The 18,512-nt window shown below is 39.5% G+C and overlaps 1 protein-coding gene across 2 annotated transcripts in view; it reads right to left on the bottom strand.

The window, feature by feature from the left end:
• Positions 1–6,696: 6,696 nt before the first annotated feature.
• Positions 6,697–18,512, bottom strand: part of cuedc1b (CUE domain containing 1b) — a 45,417-nt gene continuing 33,601 nt past the window's right edge. For both annotated transcript variants that reach the window (XM_049576639.1, XM_049576638.1), the window contains 6 exons: positions 15,708–15,773; positions 15,395–15,472; positions 15,195–15,288; positions 13,795–13,853; positions 12,378–12,447; positions 6,697–11,069 (listed from right to left, as the gene is read on the bottom strand). In XM_049576639.1, coding sequence (XP_049432596.1) covers position 11,069; positions 12,378–12,447; positions 13,795–13,853; positions 15,195–15,288; positions 15,395–15,472; positions 15,708–15,773 — 368 coding nt within the window. In that variant the 3' untranslated portion in view covers positions 6,697–11,068. The remainder of the gene's footprint in view (positions 11,070–12,377; positions 12,448–13,794; positions 13,854–15,194; positions 15,289–15,394; positions 15,473–15,707; positions 15,774–18,512) is intronic.

The raw sequence follows: 18,512 nt of genomic DNA, 5'->3' as shown, positions 1-18,512 counted from the left end.
CCACCGACACCCCGCTGTGCACCGTATTTTAAAAAAGGCAAAAACTATTCCAACTACTTGCTGGCAAAACTATGCAGTGGATGGTGCACACCATTCAGGCCACATATTTATGTCTAGTTTATGTCTAGATCTGGGAGCAAGATGTTAATGAGCAGTGAGTGACAACAACCCCGTCCGCATTTAAGAATACTATCTGCAGTGGAAACACTAAACAGATAGGGTCTAGGTCACATGTCTGAAGGATTACTTTTGGTTCCAAAGGTACCATACCGAAAGTGTTTGGTGGGAACTCCTAACAAAAGTCCTACTCACATGTAGAAGCAGGTGTGGTGTTGAGTTCCAGTGGTCTGGTGTGCTGCACAATCAAGCAACATCTGACACTACACCTAAGACTTAGAAAACAGAATATTTGTAGTTACATGTATAGGCAGGTTTGGCGTAGCAGCGCAGGGTTGCGTGAAGCTCTATTAGGAGTGGAACAAATTAGTATTCATGCACACCAGTACCTCAGTCGCCTTACTAGCGCCTGACAAGTCCTCTGTGATTTGACTAAAATCTATTATGCTTACATCTACCACAGACTTACAGTTGTTACACAGGCATTAACGCATTATTAAGTGAAGCACAGGCGTGGCTCAGGTATGACACCTGAATTAAACACACATCACCTACACCACATGTGCATGACACCTGTGTAACCATTAAAAGTCAGTGGCAGTTGTAGGTCTATCATGCAAATCAGAGTCCCAAAAAGCCAATACAAGTCAATCATTTATAGATGAGGTTAATATTAATTCATTCTCTCGGGGGTCAACTTGCAGAGTTCACCTTTAAAGTTCAATGTTCACACGAGCTGGTGCAAACTGGACTTTACAGTTAGGCACATATCCTCAGAAGGCCTTTAGGTTTTCAGATACACCTACCTAAGGTAGACAACAGCACAGCATGTTTTATCATAATTATGATGTGTCCCCTTAATGAAATGGATGATTGTAACAAATATTGTATACAAAATGTCATGAAAATGATTAATGTATTGATGTACTATGGAGGCAAATAAGACATTAGTATTTGAATTTTTACAGCCACTGAAAGCTTACTATTGAAATTTAAGCACCACTAAATTTATAGCATTTGACTATGAAAGCCATGTATCTGAATTTACCTGTAATAAATTCAACTCTCTGAAATTCAATTATGAAACTGCTTGATTTCCAGTTTTAAAAGCTGTATTTAGGGTCCTATTACACTATTGTAATCCGAGGTCTTCTTCTTCTTCTTCTTCTTCTTCCGAGGAAATCATACTTCCCATGGGTGAAAACTCACCAAACTTTGCACAAAGGTCCAGTCTCATGCCAGATATCCTCAGCTGTAAACTCAAGCCAATAGTCCTGATGGTGGCGCTACAGCAAGCGTCTAAAGTTCAAAACTTTGAAAATTCATAACAAATCAACCATACGTGCTACAACTTCACAACTTTCATCAAACTGTAGCCCCAATACCAAAGAAACTTTTGTACACTTAAACCTATTAAAAATTATGAAGTTCATCACTCTGTTTTTTTCAAAAACTGTAAAACTTATTAAACCTATCTCCTCCCACAATGTTTGCTCAATTGACACCAAACTTGCTACAGAGCATCTTCAGACTGTCCTACAAAAACTATGTTTCTCAGATTTTTGATTTATCAAAAATTGAGCCTACAGTGCATCAAAATGCTTGACTGTAAATGGTACTGTAAACATATACATGCAAATTCTTGCTAAATAAATCTTGAATGTTCATGAAAAAAATGACAAAATTCTAGAGTCACAGTAGATGATGTGTGGCAAATTTCAGAATTTTATCTCAAAAACTGAATTTTTGACAGCATTTTGAATTTTGCTGTGAATGAGAACAATTGGAGTCAGTGTAAAAATGGCATTTTTAAACATCAGTTTTTCACTTATGGAGCAAATCAATCATTGTTACAAACAAATTACCATCATCTCCATGCTGTCTAGATGCAATATGTGTATGCAATATGTGTATTTTCAGATCTTAATGACCGAATTTTTCACAGTGGTTTCAAATCTGCCTTTCCATGCACGGATGGCTGCTTTCCTACACAACAGTGAATGGCTTACTCAATTTGTGAAGCCACTGTTGAGTTGCTACTTGCCAATTAGCTCAGAGCTGTAGATGACCATCTTAGGTTCCAGAGGTTGCGAGTTTGAGCCTCAGCTGGTGCAGAATCCACATTGTAATGTAATCATCTTCTTATGCTCCAGCTTATTGCTTAAGATTGTCTGAGCGTGACTGATCACTGTGCAGCATCTTCAAGTCTTTTTTCTGCTAGAAAATCTGCCTGCTCATGCTTGAAAATAAACCAAACTTTGCACAAAGATCCAGTGTCAACACTTCAGTGTGAAACCATCTGAGGCTTCTCACTTTGCACATAGCTCAACTAATTAAACATCAGTTTTTCACTTATGAAGCAAATCGATCATTGTTAAAAAAAAAAATTACCAACATCTCCATGCTGTCTAGATGCAACATGTGTATTTTCAGATTTTTGTTTCGATAACTGAATTTTTTACAGTGGTTTTAAATCTGCTTTTCCATGCATATAATTTAATAAATGTTTTCCAGTGTTCACAAATTCAGATCCAAAAATTCAAGTTTTGGAATCAGTCAATAAATAAATAAAATAGATTCAGGTTGCTCATATTTGATTGGTCAAATTCAGATCTAAAAATTCAAGTTAAAATTTTTCAAATTTGATGGGTCAAAATATTGTGCAATACCTGTCCTGTCTCGGGTAGCCCAGATGTTGCAATTTAAATTTTATCAACTTGAATTTTCAAATTTGAGCAACCTGAATCTTTTCTTTATTCTTAAACTTGAACTTTTTGATCTGAATTTGTGAACATTAAAAAAGAAGTTAATATTCAGCTTTTTAAACTGTAAATAAAGACATGTCCTACCTTCATGTCAAAGAGGTGAATTCAGAACAAAGTAATTTAGATACATGGTTTTCAAAGTAAAATATTCCAATGCAATGAATTCAGTGGTGTTTAAATAATATTAAGTATTTGTTGACTGTTGAATCTTTAAATACTTTAATTATGTGTCTTTTTTTTCCTTTTTGTACTCCACAGGTGAAAGGGTGCAAGATAAAACCACTCTGGAGATGGTTTAATTCTACATCATCTACATACAGTTCCCGCTCCCTGCCTATCACCTGTTGGGGAAACTGCTGAGTCTCAGACATAAATAAATTATTTAAAAAAATAAAAATATTTGTTGAGCGCAGAAGCACAGTGGTGCACTTGTTTGAAATAACACTTAAAAAATAACAGCAATTCGAAAATGCCATTTTCTATGGCTGCCTAACTTGAAGACATTTAGAAATATTGCTATTTCAACATGATCTCATTATGAATATTCCTAACGTAATGCTAGCTACTGTGTCAGAAGACACCACACACATTCTTTGTTTAGAATAGTTTTTATGTCCTTCACCTTTTGGTGGTTTGATGAAGAGGAGACTGTAATTTTATTGGGTAAGGGTTAGAGGAAAAGGCGGGTTAGGGTTAGGGTTAGCCGTCTCCACTGCCATCGGAGATGGTATGTGCGGCCCCTTAACCAATCACATGGGGAGTTATTTCCGCATGTCTGTCGATGCTTTCGATGCCATTGTGATGACCTCCGACCTCACGTTCACAGTCTCTAGGTATACTTAGCATGAGCACAACAAAGTGTGCAGTCTACGTGCCAAACGACCGCAAAATACGCACAAAAGGTGCACGCATTTCGTGCAGCAAAGTAACGTTAGTTACAGTAACGTTAGCTAACATTACTACTACGGATACACTACTCGTGTAGAACTCAAAGTGTCTAGTACGCTAACGTCAGCTGTGTAAATCAGCTTTACTTTCATTATACAGTAAAAGATGAGGGCCACATGTGAAAAACAAGAAAGAAAGAAAAATAAAAAAGAATACGTACCTTTCTGTTTTTGCCTGTACTGGCTCCAACTTTCCTCCAAACATAACTTTCTTCTTCTCGCTCAATCGTCTGTCTCTCGGGTGGAAGCTCAGCACTGCCCGGCCTGGAGCACTTCCGTTGTATGAGTGTATATGCAGCGTTCTCTTTTTGCATTTGTTTTCTTATTTGCAGTGCATTTCAGTATGCAGCACGTTTCTGTGTACGCAGCGTTTTCCCGCTGCATTTGTTTTCTCATATGCAGTGCGTTTCTCTATCTGCATCGCATTTGTCCTTGTCGGCCACCGTAGTTTGGACATTGCTAATGTTTCTGCTGAGCTGCTGGCTGAATTGTTTGGAATGAAAGCTGAGAGGAGAGGAGAGGAGAGGAAATGGAAGGGGGACTGAGAGCCTGAGCAAGTGCTGTGATCACATGGTGGATGTAGTTCCTACAATTTTTTTTTTCCTTTTTAATACAATGTTAGTTTTCGGACTATAAAATGTTGAGGGGTCCAACACTGACTTCTGAAAAAGTGCAGGGGACATGTCTCCTGTGTCACCCTATAAATTACACCCCTGGCTACACTGATTTCTTTTTTTGGCCACATTGGCAACAGAACTTTGAACACAAAAGTGATGTTTTATCACCTCATAAAGTTATGATGAACATGTTAGCAAACAAGTGACACGTCTAGCAGACACAGAGCAACATTAGCATTCATTTGGACTTTTGTTTGTGTCCAGATGAAGTCCAATTTTCTCTTTCTTTTAGCTCTGTTTTTGGTCTCCACCTATTTCTGAGGAAATTATCTTGGACTGGTTGCACAAAACACCACGTTTTCTCCTAAAGTATGACGCTTGGCCCTACCCCTACATTTGCGCGTTCCCGCAAGGGGTAGGGGTGTCCCAGTTCCTTTTTGCGTGTAGGGGTAGGGGGCATAACGAGGGGTAGTGGGTATGAAACTAGCCCTTCGGAGCGAGGGATTTCAGATGCTGACTTGCCAGCGAGGGGTAGACGTCGCCATGCCTACCACCGAGAAAGAGACGGGGAAAAAAGTTCATATGTAACTAACGTTACCGTCGTCAGGTTGCTTGTCCTATTCTGCAAAATTGTCTGACTTCTCACATTATGATAACACACCAACTAGTATAACTATGCTGCCTCGTAATGTTAGCTGGGTTAGCTAGCTAGCAGAAGTCCCCTATCGTCTGTCGTTCATCAAACGAAGCATAATGAATGCGGCAAATACGATAGGTAGGATGAATAAGACTCCATTGTAGATGCCGGTTGGAAATGTAGATGGCTCGCAGCTTCCTGTTTAAAATAGTTACGTATGCGTGAACGTAACCGTCGCGGTGACGTAGGGAGTGGTGTCCCAATTCCTAGGGAAAGATTTCTACCCCTACTCCTCGTTGCTTCATTTTGAGGGCCAAGGGGTAATGGGCAAGGGCTAGGGGTATGGCCGAGGGCTAAGGGGTAGTGGACAAGGGGGGGTATTGGGATTGGGCCTTGAGGCTTAATTTCTCTTTAGCTGAGGGACTTACACAGTTGCAGAGAATCCTTTAAAAGGTTTCCTTGATTACAGAAAACATGAGCTCATTTACTGTGTTGAAAGAGATTTTACAGTGGTAAAACTTTCCATGGAGATTGTTTGTTTGCTTGGACTTTCAAAGTTGGCTTACAGTTAGTGAAAAAATGGCAGAAGAAAAGAAGACAAGATAACCATAATGGTCAGAGGAGGAGGAGGAGATAATACTTAGTGAGGAATACAATCATAGAAAGCACATCCTACACAGTACATTTGATCCCCAAATATCAGAAAATGAATGTAGAAAGAAATTGCAATGAAAATTAACTCAGTCAAATCTATAGTGTCATATCCACTGGGTTCTCTACTGCATCGAGATTATCTTCCCACCCAGTAGTTATATCATAACTATGGGAATTATCCTCATCTGGGGTAATTGACATGGAAAATTAATAATCTTTAAGACACACCACTTTACATGGCCGGCATAGACTAGGCTATAAAAGACCCACCTTGCACATGCACCCACTGATTCATTGATTTCCACCTGTTGGAGCTGATGTGAGAGCAGGAAGAAATTATCTCCTCAGGCTCAAGGCCGCTCGGTACCCCTTCCAATCAATGTTAATCAGTGAGTGCATGTGCAAGGTGGGGCTTTTACAGCCTGGCGCATGCCGGCTATGTAAAGTGGTGTGTCTTAAAGATGATTAATTTTCCATGTTGGTTACCCCAGATGGGGATAATTCCCATAGTTATGATACTGGGTGGGGAGATAATCTCCTTACTCAGAGAACCAAGATTACAATGTAACCAAATGTAATAATAATAATAAGGGTGTGTCAGTATTTTTTTTCCCATTTATCACCATAAACTTGGTCATGATGCAGTTTGATTGGTACCTTAAGGTTTTGTTTTTTTTTTTTACTTTGCTTTAGTTGCTAGGGTCCAATTGGTTCCCCAGCTCATCTCTGTGTTTGCTGCTGAGCAGGTAGAGTAGTGACATTATCAGAGCTGTTTGACTGAAAACATCTGCTCCAAAACACTAAGCTGAGAAAGACTAATATGACAACATTATGTGGATTTGTCTTTTCAGAAGTCCATTTGATCCTTTGTTATGATAAAATAATGGAGCCCTAACAGTAATGTCATGTATACATGACTTATAGTAAATAGTGTTAAAACATGCACAAACACTGGAATGGTCCTTCAACAAAGTCCTTGTTTAAAATCACTGTCAGACATCCAAACTTTGCTCATCATTAAATAAGCAAATAGCACATTTAAGTAGTTTAATCAAAGGGGAGAGATAACATTTAAGAAAATCCAGAAAGGTTCATTTGTGGAGATTTTCTGAAGTGACATACATTTTATGCACAAAGAAAGAAAGAAAGTTGATTTCACTGATTTCATTTGTTAGCTTTTCTGAAAACCTTTGCATTGTAAACTTACTTCTGTCCACAACACACTTTTTTGTTCCTCTCCTAACACCTTCTGTTCACACAGGCTACAGACTTTTACTACTTTTTTAATCCATGCTATTTTCACATCTACACATACAAATGGAAAGAGCAGTAGAAAAGGGTACTATTTGTGTTTTCATTTTGTCCAACTTCAGTCTTCATTTTCACCCAATCTGAATGAGTCTTCACATTTCAGATGCTTTACCCTCTCAAACAGACATATCCATCATTCATGTAGAAATCAAAAACAATAAATTCTCTCACACACAAACATGATGCCATTCTTTACAGTACTAACACTGGAATTTAGAAATGTGCTCCCCTTCAGTCAAGGAGATGAGATCAACAAAGACATGGCTTGCTAAGACTACAGGGACATTCTGAGATATGGCAAAGTAGTCTGGGTGATATTTCTTATTTCCATAACATCTTGCAAACATCTTTTTAATGCAAGAGTTCTGGAAACTTGGCAGAATATTAGCAAAGTTTTGGTGAAGCAGTATATGGAGCTCCATGGGCACGCTCACTCCAAGCATGTCGAGGGCAGTGAATTCAGACTCCTAGTTTGGTTCAATAGGCGAGGTGAGAACATTGCCATTCCCCAAAAAGAAATATTACAGTGATTCCCAAAAATGCAGGTCTAAGCCATCCCTGGATATGGCAGGACTGCAAACACAATCCCAGCCAACAGGACATGACCTTAAAAATGCAAGGGCTTATGGGTAGGAGGAGGTAGATGTTGACATCTGGAATTGGAATGCCAAATCCAGCTGAGCCATGCCACTGCTAACAGCGATAGGATTCACCACGGGGGTAGAACGTGTGGGGTTCAAGCATCCCTCCCCAAATTCACTCCCCATGGTGCAAGCATCCTAACCAACCAGCAGGAGTCACTAGTGCAGTGACAAAGCTGCAAGCCCTCACTGGCTTCCCACCCTGAGAACATGGTAAATTGTGTTCATTGGAACACACAGCCAAAGCCCAGAGGTATTAAGATATTTAGAGATATTTAAATGCCTTTTTCCTATCTTGCAGGCCACCGCAGGTTTACTGCCATTACGCACTGTAGCCCCCACTATGTTAAAATTGGAGGCAGGTAATCAAATTTGGCATCATGCTCAGTTTCATTTTCATCAGGTATGTTATTGCTATGTAGGAAAGCAACTGAAGGAATGGATTGATTTAATAAGTCTGCTATTATGACAACCATATCCTGTAATGTAGCACAGAAACCTGACTTTCCTCCTCTTAAGGCCTCAGTATGCTTCACACAAAGTGCTTGCTGAATGGTCAACCGGCATGTAACACCCCCTCAAACCACACCTTTCCAGCGACGACACTGGGTAGGTATTTTAGTTACTCTCCAACACTGAATCCTGCAATTACACAAAGTGTTTTAACTTGTTTCTCTAGTCATTCTTCACATAACTACATGTCACTTTTCATGTGTCCTTGAGTCCAATACCATCAGTGACTTCTGGGAGAGACTGTTTGAACATGTTATGTAATGTTTGAGCAGTGATTGCGTCACATCCCTTTGAATGACAGTAGCCTTGTCACCCTGTCTTTGAGTGTCCCTCGTGTATATAAGAACACACCTATGTATAACCCCAATTTGAATAAAGCTGGGCCGCTGTATAAAACATAAATAAAAACAGAATGCAATGCTTTCCAAATCCTTTCCAACCTATATTCAATTAAAGACAGTACAAAGACAAGGTATTTAATGTTCAGACTGAGAAACTGTGTTTTTCATAAATATACACTTATTCTAAATTTGATGCCTGCAACCATAGATTAACCATCAAAGTGAAGCCAAAACATCTGGATTGCCCCCTGTTGGCTGGCTGCAGTATGGGTCATAAAACCCCACCCCCTGCATGTTAGTGGATGGGCCAAACTAACCTAACAAACTAACAAGACCAAGTACACGTCAAATACATTTTTTCCCAATGATGGTTCCTGTTATTTTAGGTATTTCTGTTCTCACTGATGTTTGTTCAAATATTGTGTTTTTTTTGCCTTAAGTTTGGTTATAACTAGTTATTTGTGGCTATCAAAAGGAGGCTGATTGATAGCTATATGGGCCACTGCTGTGCTCGTGGTAAATTGTGCTGCTCGTGACTGGTGGGATGGGTGTATGGGTGGGAACTCAATACTGCACACAGACTCTGGCTCCAAATGATGTCCCCAGCGCAAGATGGCAGCGGATACATTGAATATTTTGGCTTCATTGTTGTATAGTGAAAGGATGTGGAGATGTGTTGTTTTATATGCAGTCTATGCCTGCAACACATTACTGAAAAGTTGGACAGAGGCAACAAATGACTGAGAAAGTTGTGGAATGCCTAATACCATCCATAACATTACACAGGTAAACAAGTTCAGTGGTAACAGGTCATAAAGGCAAGTAAGGATTGCGCAAGATTCACCATCTTGCGAAAAACTGCATGGGTAAACCATCCTGCAGTTTAAGAACTTTTCTCAAAGAACAATTGCAAGGAATTTAGGGATTTCACCATTTTCAGAGAATCTGGAGAAATCTCTAGAGTTAAGACTTTAGACTTCTCTGGGCCCAAATCATCTTAGATGAAAGTGGAAAAGTGTGCTGTGGTCTGACAAGTCCATATTTCAAATTGTTTTGGAGATCATGGACGTTGTGTTCTCCAGGCTAAAGAGAAACAGGCCCACCAAGATTTTTACTAGCTCAAAGTTCCAAAGGCAGCGTCTGTGATGGTATGGGGGTGTATTAGTGCCCACGGCATCATGGCTAACTTCACATCTGTGAAGTCACTGTGAATGCATACAGGTACATACAGGTTTTGGAGCAAAATGCCGCCACCCAGACAAAATCTTTTTCAGGGATGTCCCCATTTATTCCAGCAAGACAATGAGAAACATTCTGTTACAACTGTCTGGCTTCGTAGTAAAAGAGTACAGGTACTAGACTGACCTACTTGCAGTCCAGACCTGTCTCCCATTGAAAGTGTGTGGTGCATTATGAAGCGCCAAATACAGCAATGGAGACCCTGGACTGTTGGGCAACTGAAGTCGTATATCAAGCAAGAATGGAAAATAAAAGTTGCAGGCATCAAATTCAGAGTAATTGTATATTTACAAAAATCAAAGTTTATCAGTTGGATCATTATATATCATGTCTTTGTACTTTGTTCAATTAAATTTATGTAAAGGATTTGAAAATCATTGCATTTTGTTTCTATTTACATTGTATACAGCATCCCAACTTTTTTGGTATCATGGTTGTTTGAAAATAGTTTTTATTAAGTCATTCTGTTGAAACTTCGCAACAAGTTCCCATTATCCTTCATGTGATACCAGTCTGCTCATGGTCCCTCATCCTGCTTTATTTTTGACAACTGTGCTGATAGTGGTGCTACATGAGATTGAATGACACCGTTCTCACCTTGCCATACAAAGCAAACTAATAAACTGCTCCAAACATGCTTTCGAAGAACACAGTCGATTACATGTGATAAATTGGTTACAATGGTCAAGTGGTGACATTTTGGGCAGCCACTACTTTAATGGCCACAATATGCTAACACGTATGACACATAAGAATTTCAGTTACATAACCCCTGACGTTCAAAAACAGCAGAATATTACAATCGGATTAAGAAAACATGGTAAAAAAGCTCTACATGGTTTAGTGTATATAAAGGAGCATGTGAACACTTTGGATTTGAAATGTCAAGCCTGAGGGACACCGATGAGAAACACAGTCTGGAAAAGTAATAAAGGTTCATATGGCAAGATCATCACTAAGCTAGTGTTCCTCTCAGTGGATTAAAGGAAGCAGTTAACAAATACTAGTAAGGACTAATGCATTTTCCTTTACATTTAAAATGATATATTAACAAAGTGTTATAATACAGAGATAATGCATTTATAGACAGTTAGGCCAGTGCTGGGAACAGTCCAGTCCTCTCCCTAGGAAGGAGGGGGGAGTCTCAACTCATTGCTGAGCCTTACATTGGCTGGTTTGGATTAGGGTGGGGTGAGCAGGTGGGGACAGGAAGAGCTGCAAGGCCACCACCCATGGGTCATGCTGCCGTCGCCATGGTAACCCTGATATGGTGCAGCATAGGAGGATCTGAAATGTACAAGAGTGTGTCTGTATGATTTGGGTTTTATCCCAAAATAAAACATTGAATAAAGATATTGTCTGTGTCTTATTTTAGAAGCCTTTGAAAGTGAAAGGGCTGGTGGACAGAAGTACAGAAAGCACAGTGATCAAGCATTTCATACACTGGAAAAGAAATGCATTTCTATTTTGGGCTTTGTTGAGAGGAAGAAAGCAGAGAAGTAGACAAAGATAGTCAGTATATACATTTAATTCAGAGACAGCCAAAGTCAGACAGAGCAGATAACACTGCCCAGAATATCAGACATCATTCTCGTATTGATCTGAATATATATTGTCCTTATTGCCTTCATATATTTGAGGATAGTTGGATGTACTTTACCACACATTTATGAGTGTTGGGACATTGGGTTTGTATAGAGCCTTAAACTTTGCCATCATGCTGCAGGCTAATTTATGTACACTTATTGCACAATAAGGTGTTTTTGGACCAAACAGTTCTGGAGACTCTTTGAGGGGAACCATAAACTGGGGAGTTCATCTGAGGACTACATACCTTCAAAGTCTTCTCTTCTGTTTGTATTTGGAACACTGATATGATGTATTGTAAGCTAGCCAGCAGTTGGTACAGCAACTCCACTTTTGCTTTGAGGAGTCAAAAATCTCTTTGTTGCTCATATACTGAGCAGCCACAACACTGTCATCACTGACAAGTGAACTGAATAACATTGATGCCATTGATATGACAAAGTGTACTTGGTCTGCAACAGTGTTTGGGTGGGGCGTCTCAAGTGGCATCCACATAAATGCCAGGACTAAAGGTTTCCCAGGAGAACAATGCACTGTAACCAGATGATCAATGTTACTCACTTTACCTGTCAGTGATTTTAATGTTGTGGCTGATCAGTGTATAAAACTCAGTAAGGCCTGGACTTCACCGTCAGTCCATCTGACCGTGTTCTTACATTTTTCATTTTGAACTGTCGTTTCTGCTCTGTGTTGTCTGTTACTCACTCAGCTAATGGGTTTTTAGAAATGGCGGTTGCTGGTTGGCTGTGTTCGACCTATGAATGTACAGTTGCATTCCTCATGGTTCCTCTTGTGCTGAGAGAGTACCTGTTCTAGCTAAAAGCTAAAAAAAGTCCCTCAAACCGGTGTTTTAAGAACGACAATTATTCACGGTTCTTTTGCTGCATTCACAACAATAAAGGCTTTTTCTTAGAGCTATGAAAGAGTTCCTCCATTCCAAAAATGCCTATTGTCTTTGTAACAGACGTCATTGGAAGCCCACCTTAGAATTACTGAGGAGTACCTTACCATAATATTGGCTCATTGCGTTGTTCATTCTCTTCCTGAGTGTTTGCTCGTCTGGGCTGACCATCTTCCTCTGGACATAGATACAAAAACACATCAACACAGTTATATGTGCATCTCCAATAAATATGCCATGTTTATTTCGACTCATTAAAGAGATTGACAAAAGCAGGTAATGATGAATATTATTACAAATAATATACCAAACCCCTGAGAGGAACAGGCAGAGGGGATTCCCATAACACCAACTAGAACTGCAGACCATAAAGTCCAATTGTATTATTTGAATTTTATTTTATTTTATTTTATAATGTTTGTGTCATTTGATACTTTTGGATAGTCGGTCTTTAGGGACACTACTTCCGCACTTCCCCAAACACATGCATTTTCGCTAAAACGTTACTATTTAAAAGAATTCTCAGGCATGGATGAGTAGTGTGGCTGAGCTATTTATACACAAGTGGTTTATATGGTAACGTTATAGTAAAACTGCATGTGTTTGGTAAGCACTGGGCAAATGACTAGATGAATGAGACGAATTATACTGCATGAATTGTGTTCATAAACAAATGTTTTGCTATAGTTTTGCTGTTGTTTAAGTGGCAGTTGAATTTTCTGTTTTTTGGATTTTTCCTTCATCGTGGAGACATGCGAGATAAAAACATTTTTTTTCCAAAATTCAAGGTAACACAGAGAGAGTACCTGATACACAAAGTCAATTGTGAGGTAAAGTATTTCCCAAATGTTGATTTTATGTTTTCTTTGAGCATTGGCAGTATAAAAACAAAATAGAGGAGTGCGGCAAAATGCCACCTACCTACTTTTGTTTATACAGAATGCGCCTTTTTCGGGGCAATGGGGGGCGTGAGCAAGTAACAAAATGCGTAGCTTAGCGTGTGACGTAAACAGTGACGTGGAGGGAAGCTGCGGTTAGTCAGTCCTTCAGCGATTCTCTCGTAAGTTGGTCCGTTCTTCACCGTCCCCGTCATCTGACGGTTAATGGCGTCTTCGAGGGCGCGCAATTCCTTGTCTCCCCAGTTGCTCATCTTTACAGTGTCTGTCAGGTTTGTGTTTCCCTCTTGCTACTAGCTGCTCGCTAATTCCTGCTATCAGCTATCCTGTTTATCCACCGCCAGTGGCTCGCACGTTCGGCTCCATCAACAGCTCCTCCCACAAGTCATCAACAGCCTGTCCCGTGGCGGAAGGCCGCCTCGTTCTTTTTAAACCAAAAATGTTCCTCCAATATGACTACCCTGCGAAGTGGAAAACTGGACACCTCGGATCAACTCGCCAGTCCGGCTCTGTGTGTCTAAACACTCACAGCTTGCCAGTAAAACAGCCAAAAATATGGCAGTGTAAAAGGGGCTATAGTGACAAAAGCTAAATGTTTTACATTGTGTAGATGATGTGCAATTCTTACCGCAGGGATTTCCCTCTACATCGTCGAGGAGATTGGCTGTAGAGTTGGCTGTGCCCAGTCTGGAAAGGAGTGTGGTTAAGAACACGAAAAGCCCAGCCTTGGAAACCAGATCACTTTCACAATACATGGACTTAAAGAAACCACAGGCATGGAGGCTGACCCACAGCTGATGATCTATGTGTTGCTGTCTCACTTAGAGTAAATGAAGCAAAATCATTTTATTTGCTGAATTTAAGTATTTCAAATGGCATGTGATAGTTGTAAATAAACAAGATTTAGTTACGTTACTACCAGACAACAAAAACTGGAATTATCACCTCACTGTTGTATGTCTCTGTGTACCAGTCAAGTTTCTCTTACAGTTTACATCCATGTCTGTGAAAACATGAATGCTTCACACACACACACACACACACACACACACACACACACACACACACACACACACACACACACACACACACACACACACACACACACACACACACACACACATCTTCCCCCTGGCAGCACGGAAGATCTATACAATCAGCACAGTTTCAAGGTGGACACCAAAGATTAGGGTCACCAATTTAGTATCTGACCAAATGTCTCCCCTTCTGTTCCTTTGAAATGACAGAGTAATGGCCAGGAAAATGTTTTTGCATAACATTATGATGTCACAGTAAAGATGACCTTTGACCTTTCGGATATAAAATGTCATTGTTTTATCCTATTAGACATTTGTGTAACATTTTGTTATAATTACATATGAATTCTTGGTTTATGGCCAAAAATATGTTTTGTGAGGTGGCAGTGACCTTGACACTAAGCAACCAAATTCAAATCAGTTCATTCTTAAGTCCAAGTAGACATTTGTGCCCAATTTGAGGAACCTCCCTTAAGGTCCGTCACGAGATAAGACAAATGCAAGGTCACAGTGACTTTGACCACCAAATTATAATTGTGTCAAATCTGAAGCAATTCCCTCAAGGTGTTGTTGAGATTTTGTGTTCATGAAAATGAAACAGATATATGGTCACACTAACCTTGATCTTTGAGCACAAAATTCTAAGCAATTCATCGTTGAGTCCAAGAGAACATTTGTGCCAAATTTGAAAAATTTCTCGCGAGGTGTTCTTGAGATATCATGTTCATATCATGACACAGACAAAGTCACAGTGACCTTGACTTTTGATCACCAAAATTGAATCAGTTCATAATAAATCTAATTTGTACATTGTGGATGTGTATGCCAAATATAAAAAAAATCCCTTTAGATGTTGTGAGATATTGTGTTAATGAGAATGGAACAGACAGACAATCTGAAAACATAATGATTCCGGCCACAACTACTGCTGGCGCGGAGGCAGAAAAAGGATGTTAGCGAGATAATATGATGAAGGCTAAACAAAGGATACGAATGGTGCTTCAGAAGCATCCGCCTTTTTGACTTTCTCCTCTTTGTCTTTTCTGAGAAAGTTCTGGCAATTTCAAACAGCTTCTTTCTTGTTGCTGAAGGACAGAAAACATTTGAGGTCATTAAATATTCTGGACAATGAACTTAAGAGGGTAACGCAGTTATTTGTGAAAGGTCAAAAGTATTGTAAATCAGACTTACATTTGCCCATGTGTTTGAGTTTGTCTCTGAACAGGGCATCATCAGAGACTGCCTCCATTGAAGCTGCACACTGTTCTCCTGCACACAGACACAGCAACACTACCCCACTGTACACACATGTACTGGCACACAAACACATCAAGTGTAGAAGCAAGTATTTATAGTATGATGTCCATAGCACAAATCCTTGACACAACCAACAAATATCACAGTGAATGCATAGACACACACAGACCAGTATTCAGTAGAATTCAGTGTGCAAAGACACAGTTGCAGATAGCTTGGCAGAGGAAGCTTGATGAGTGATATCTACCTGTGGAACTCTCCATGCTAGATGAATGATTGGACTTTGATTTCTTTGATTCATACTTCAAGCGATCTAAAAACAGAAAGCAGATGTTATGACCACTGATGTGAGGAATCAAGATGTGATGAGCTCTGGTATAATGGTATCATGACCAGACTTCAACATTCCACTTCAATTAATCTTGACCAGTGTCTGATGAGAGGGGAAGATTCTTTAAAGCTGTGCATTGTTGTACCAGAACAGCCATGGCCAGCATTTTGTTTTGTTTATCAAGCATATGTCGACAAAGCCTGAATTTCAGGAGCAATAAAAAGATATTCCCACCGCTGAGACAAACATTTCACTGTGTTAAATGGTCTTTCTGGTGGAAAGTAACCATGTACTGGCCAAATATTTTGTTGGTCGTCATGTTCATGTTGTTCAACTTGTCAAAGACTCTAAAGATGGGAACAGAAAATGTACTGAGCTCAAACTCGGAATTGCAAACATCTGAGCTCTGAGCTGAAAGTTAGACATCGACTTTCTGACAAAAAAAGTCAAAGTCTTACTTTGGTCTCAAAATTGAGTTTTTAATCTCAGAAATATGAAATCCTTCATATTTGTACAACAATTGAGTGTGGTTCAGGCACAGCTGGACCTCCACATAAGTCTAGAACAATGGGAGCGAGGGCCTTGACCATAAGCTGAGGGATGTAAGACTATGACAAATGGAGACATATGGAATTAATTTTGTCCAAGTAAAGAAAAGCAAAGAAATGCACAATACAAAATAAACAGCAATCCAAAATTATTAACACTGCTGAACATCACAGAGGTAACATGAGAAAGGCAAGATGTTTTTATCCAGTATCACAGGTTAAAGGTCCAGTGTCTAGGATTTAGTGTCATCTAGTGGTGAGGTTGCAGATTGCGACTTACTGAAACTTCTGAAGGGTGCCAAACGTGTAGAAAAACTACAGTAGCCGATGCAAAAATGCGAATGACTATCTAGAGACATTGTTTGGTTTGTCTGTTCTGGACTTCTGTAGAGTAGCATGGCAGACTCCGTGGAAGAAAATCCACTCCAAATGTAGATATAAACAGCTCATTCTAAGGTAACGAAAACACAATAATTCTTCGTTTCAGGTGAATATATACTAATGAAAAAATTAGGGATGCAGGATAATATCGTCACGTCATCTGTATTGGCTGAAATTGGCTTTAAAATGAACTATCAGACATGGCCAGCATGCTTTTTCTTATTTTGCACAATGAATGAATATTACATACACTGAAAAGCATTCTATTTCATGTCTCCATCTGCTGGTGGGCCATCATCATAAGAGTATGCATGCATAATATGATGTTAATTCCACTACAGAAGAGACTTGATAATCACTAAAATTAGGTATGGAAAAAAGTGGATATATTGATATCCGTTTAAGTTATGGGCCAAATGTGTTGTTATATATCAGCATATCAGATACTGGTTAAAAAATCCAATATCATAAATCTCTAGAAAACATTGTCATGAATATTGCACTCCCTTGCTGCCCATATCTCCCCCTAAACCCTGCACACAAATGCTGGCTTGCTGAGGCCTTCTGAATGGCATTTTATCTGACAACAGAAAAGTGGCAAAGTCCTTCCTTCTGGAATCTCCACCCCTAAAACATATGCTCATAACTCAAAGACTACATTCACAACACAAAAGTTAGAAACCTAAACCAAAAGCAATTCAATCAAACTTAGACTGTGGTTTTGGAGAAACAGTTTCTTTGTTTTTCACATTCTAGATGTAACGTTCTCTGGTTGGGGTTTAGAAGTCAGTTCAATAGAGGTCAGTACAAAAACCAGGAGGTCATCAGGATTTGTTTGTTATCAAATATTTTGAACTGACAATAGGGTAAGTGTCACAGACGGACACAATCCTCCTGCTTGGGACAAAGGTAGGATTTTGTGCACTAGAAACTTTGGTAAACTACACTAAAATCCCTAAACTGGCTCCCTGTTGAGTATAATATCCACATCTATTCAGCTTGCACTCTTTAATCAAATACGCTTTGTTGTCTGTCCTTCACACTCGCCTCATGATCCGTATTGACTGAGCTTCTGTAGCACCAAGTATTGGAATGCTCTGCCTGCTACAGTTTGCTGACTCTGTGGTTTCTTTTAAAAGCCAGCTAAAGACACACCTGTTTAGACACACCTGTTTGGGTAACTTGCACCAGATGTGTATTTTATTCATACTTTGTCTGTTGTATTGTTGCTGTGTATTGTGATTTTTTTTTTATTTACTGTGCAAATAGTATAGCTAGTCATACACTTTTAACTACATGGCTCATGTAGTCACTTTGTCTTCTGTGTTTGCTTTCTTGTTGTATAATGCTCCTGTGAAACACTCTGTGACCTATGTCTGCTAAAAGTGTTATATAAATAAATTTTACTTACTTACTTAAACCAGTGTCATTACAAAAACATGAAAAACTTAAAATATTCACAGACCCCACAACAGTGGATCAATGATGACACATCATCGTCGCCTTAAACAAAACTCTCTGACTGGCAACCTGCAGGTGGATCTTCCAGCAGTGGCGTTTAGTTTGTGCACACCATTGTGTGACTGACTTGCCAATCAGCTTGTTGCTAATGGCATACAGCAAAAAGTCTCCCTGCAGAACTCACGCTTGTGATCATTGTTTTTTGCATCAATCTACACACCGCATATTCAGCATGAATTTCGACCATGATGGTTCAGCATGAATACTCAAACCGCTACAGCCCTGTTCTCCAGTGTTTGTAGCCTGGGGTTGCTGTTTCTGCCATGTGGTG

The sequence above is a fragment of the Epinephelus fuscoguttatus genome, linkage group LG5 (genome assembly GCF_011397635.1).
Source record: "Epinephelus fuscoguttatus linkage group LG5, E.fuscoguttatus.final_Chr_v1".
NCBI lineage: Eukaryota > Metazoa > Chordata > Actinopteri > Perciformes > Serranidae > Epinephelus > Epinephelus fuscoguttatus.
This window is presented reverse-complemented; position numbering and strand designations above follow the sequence as displayed.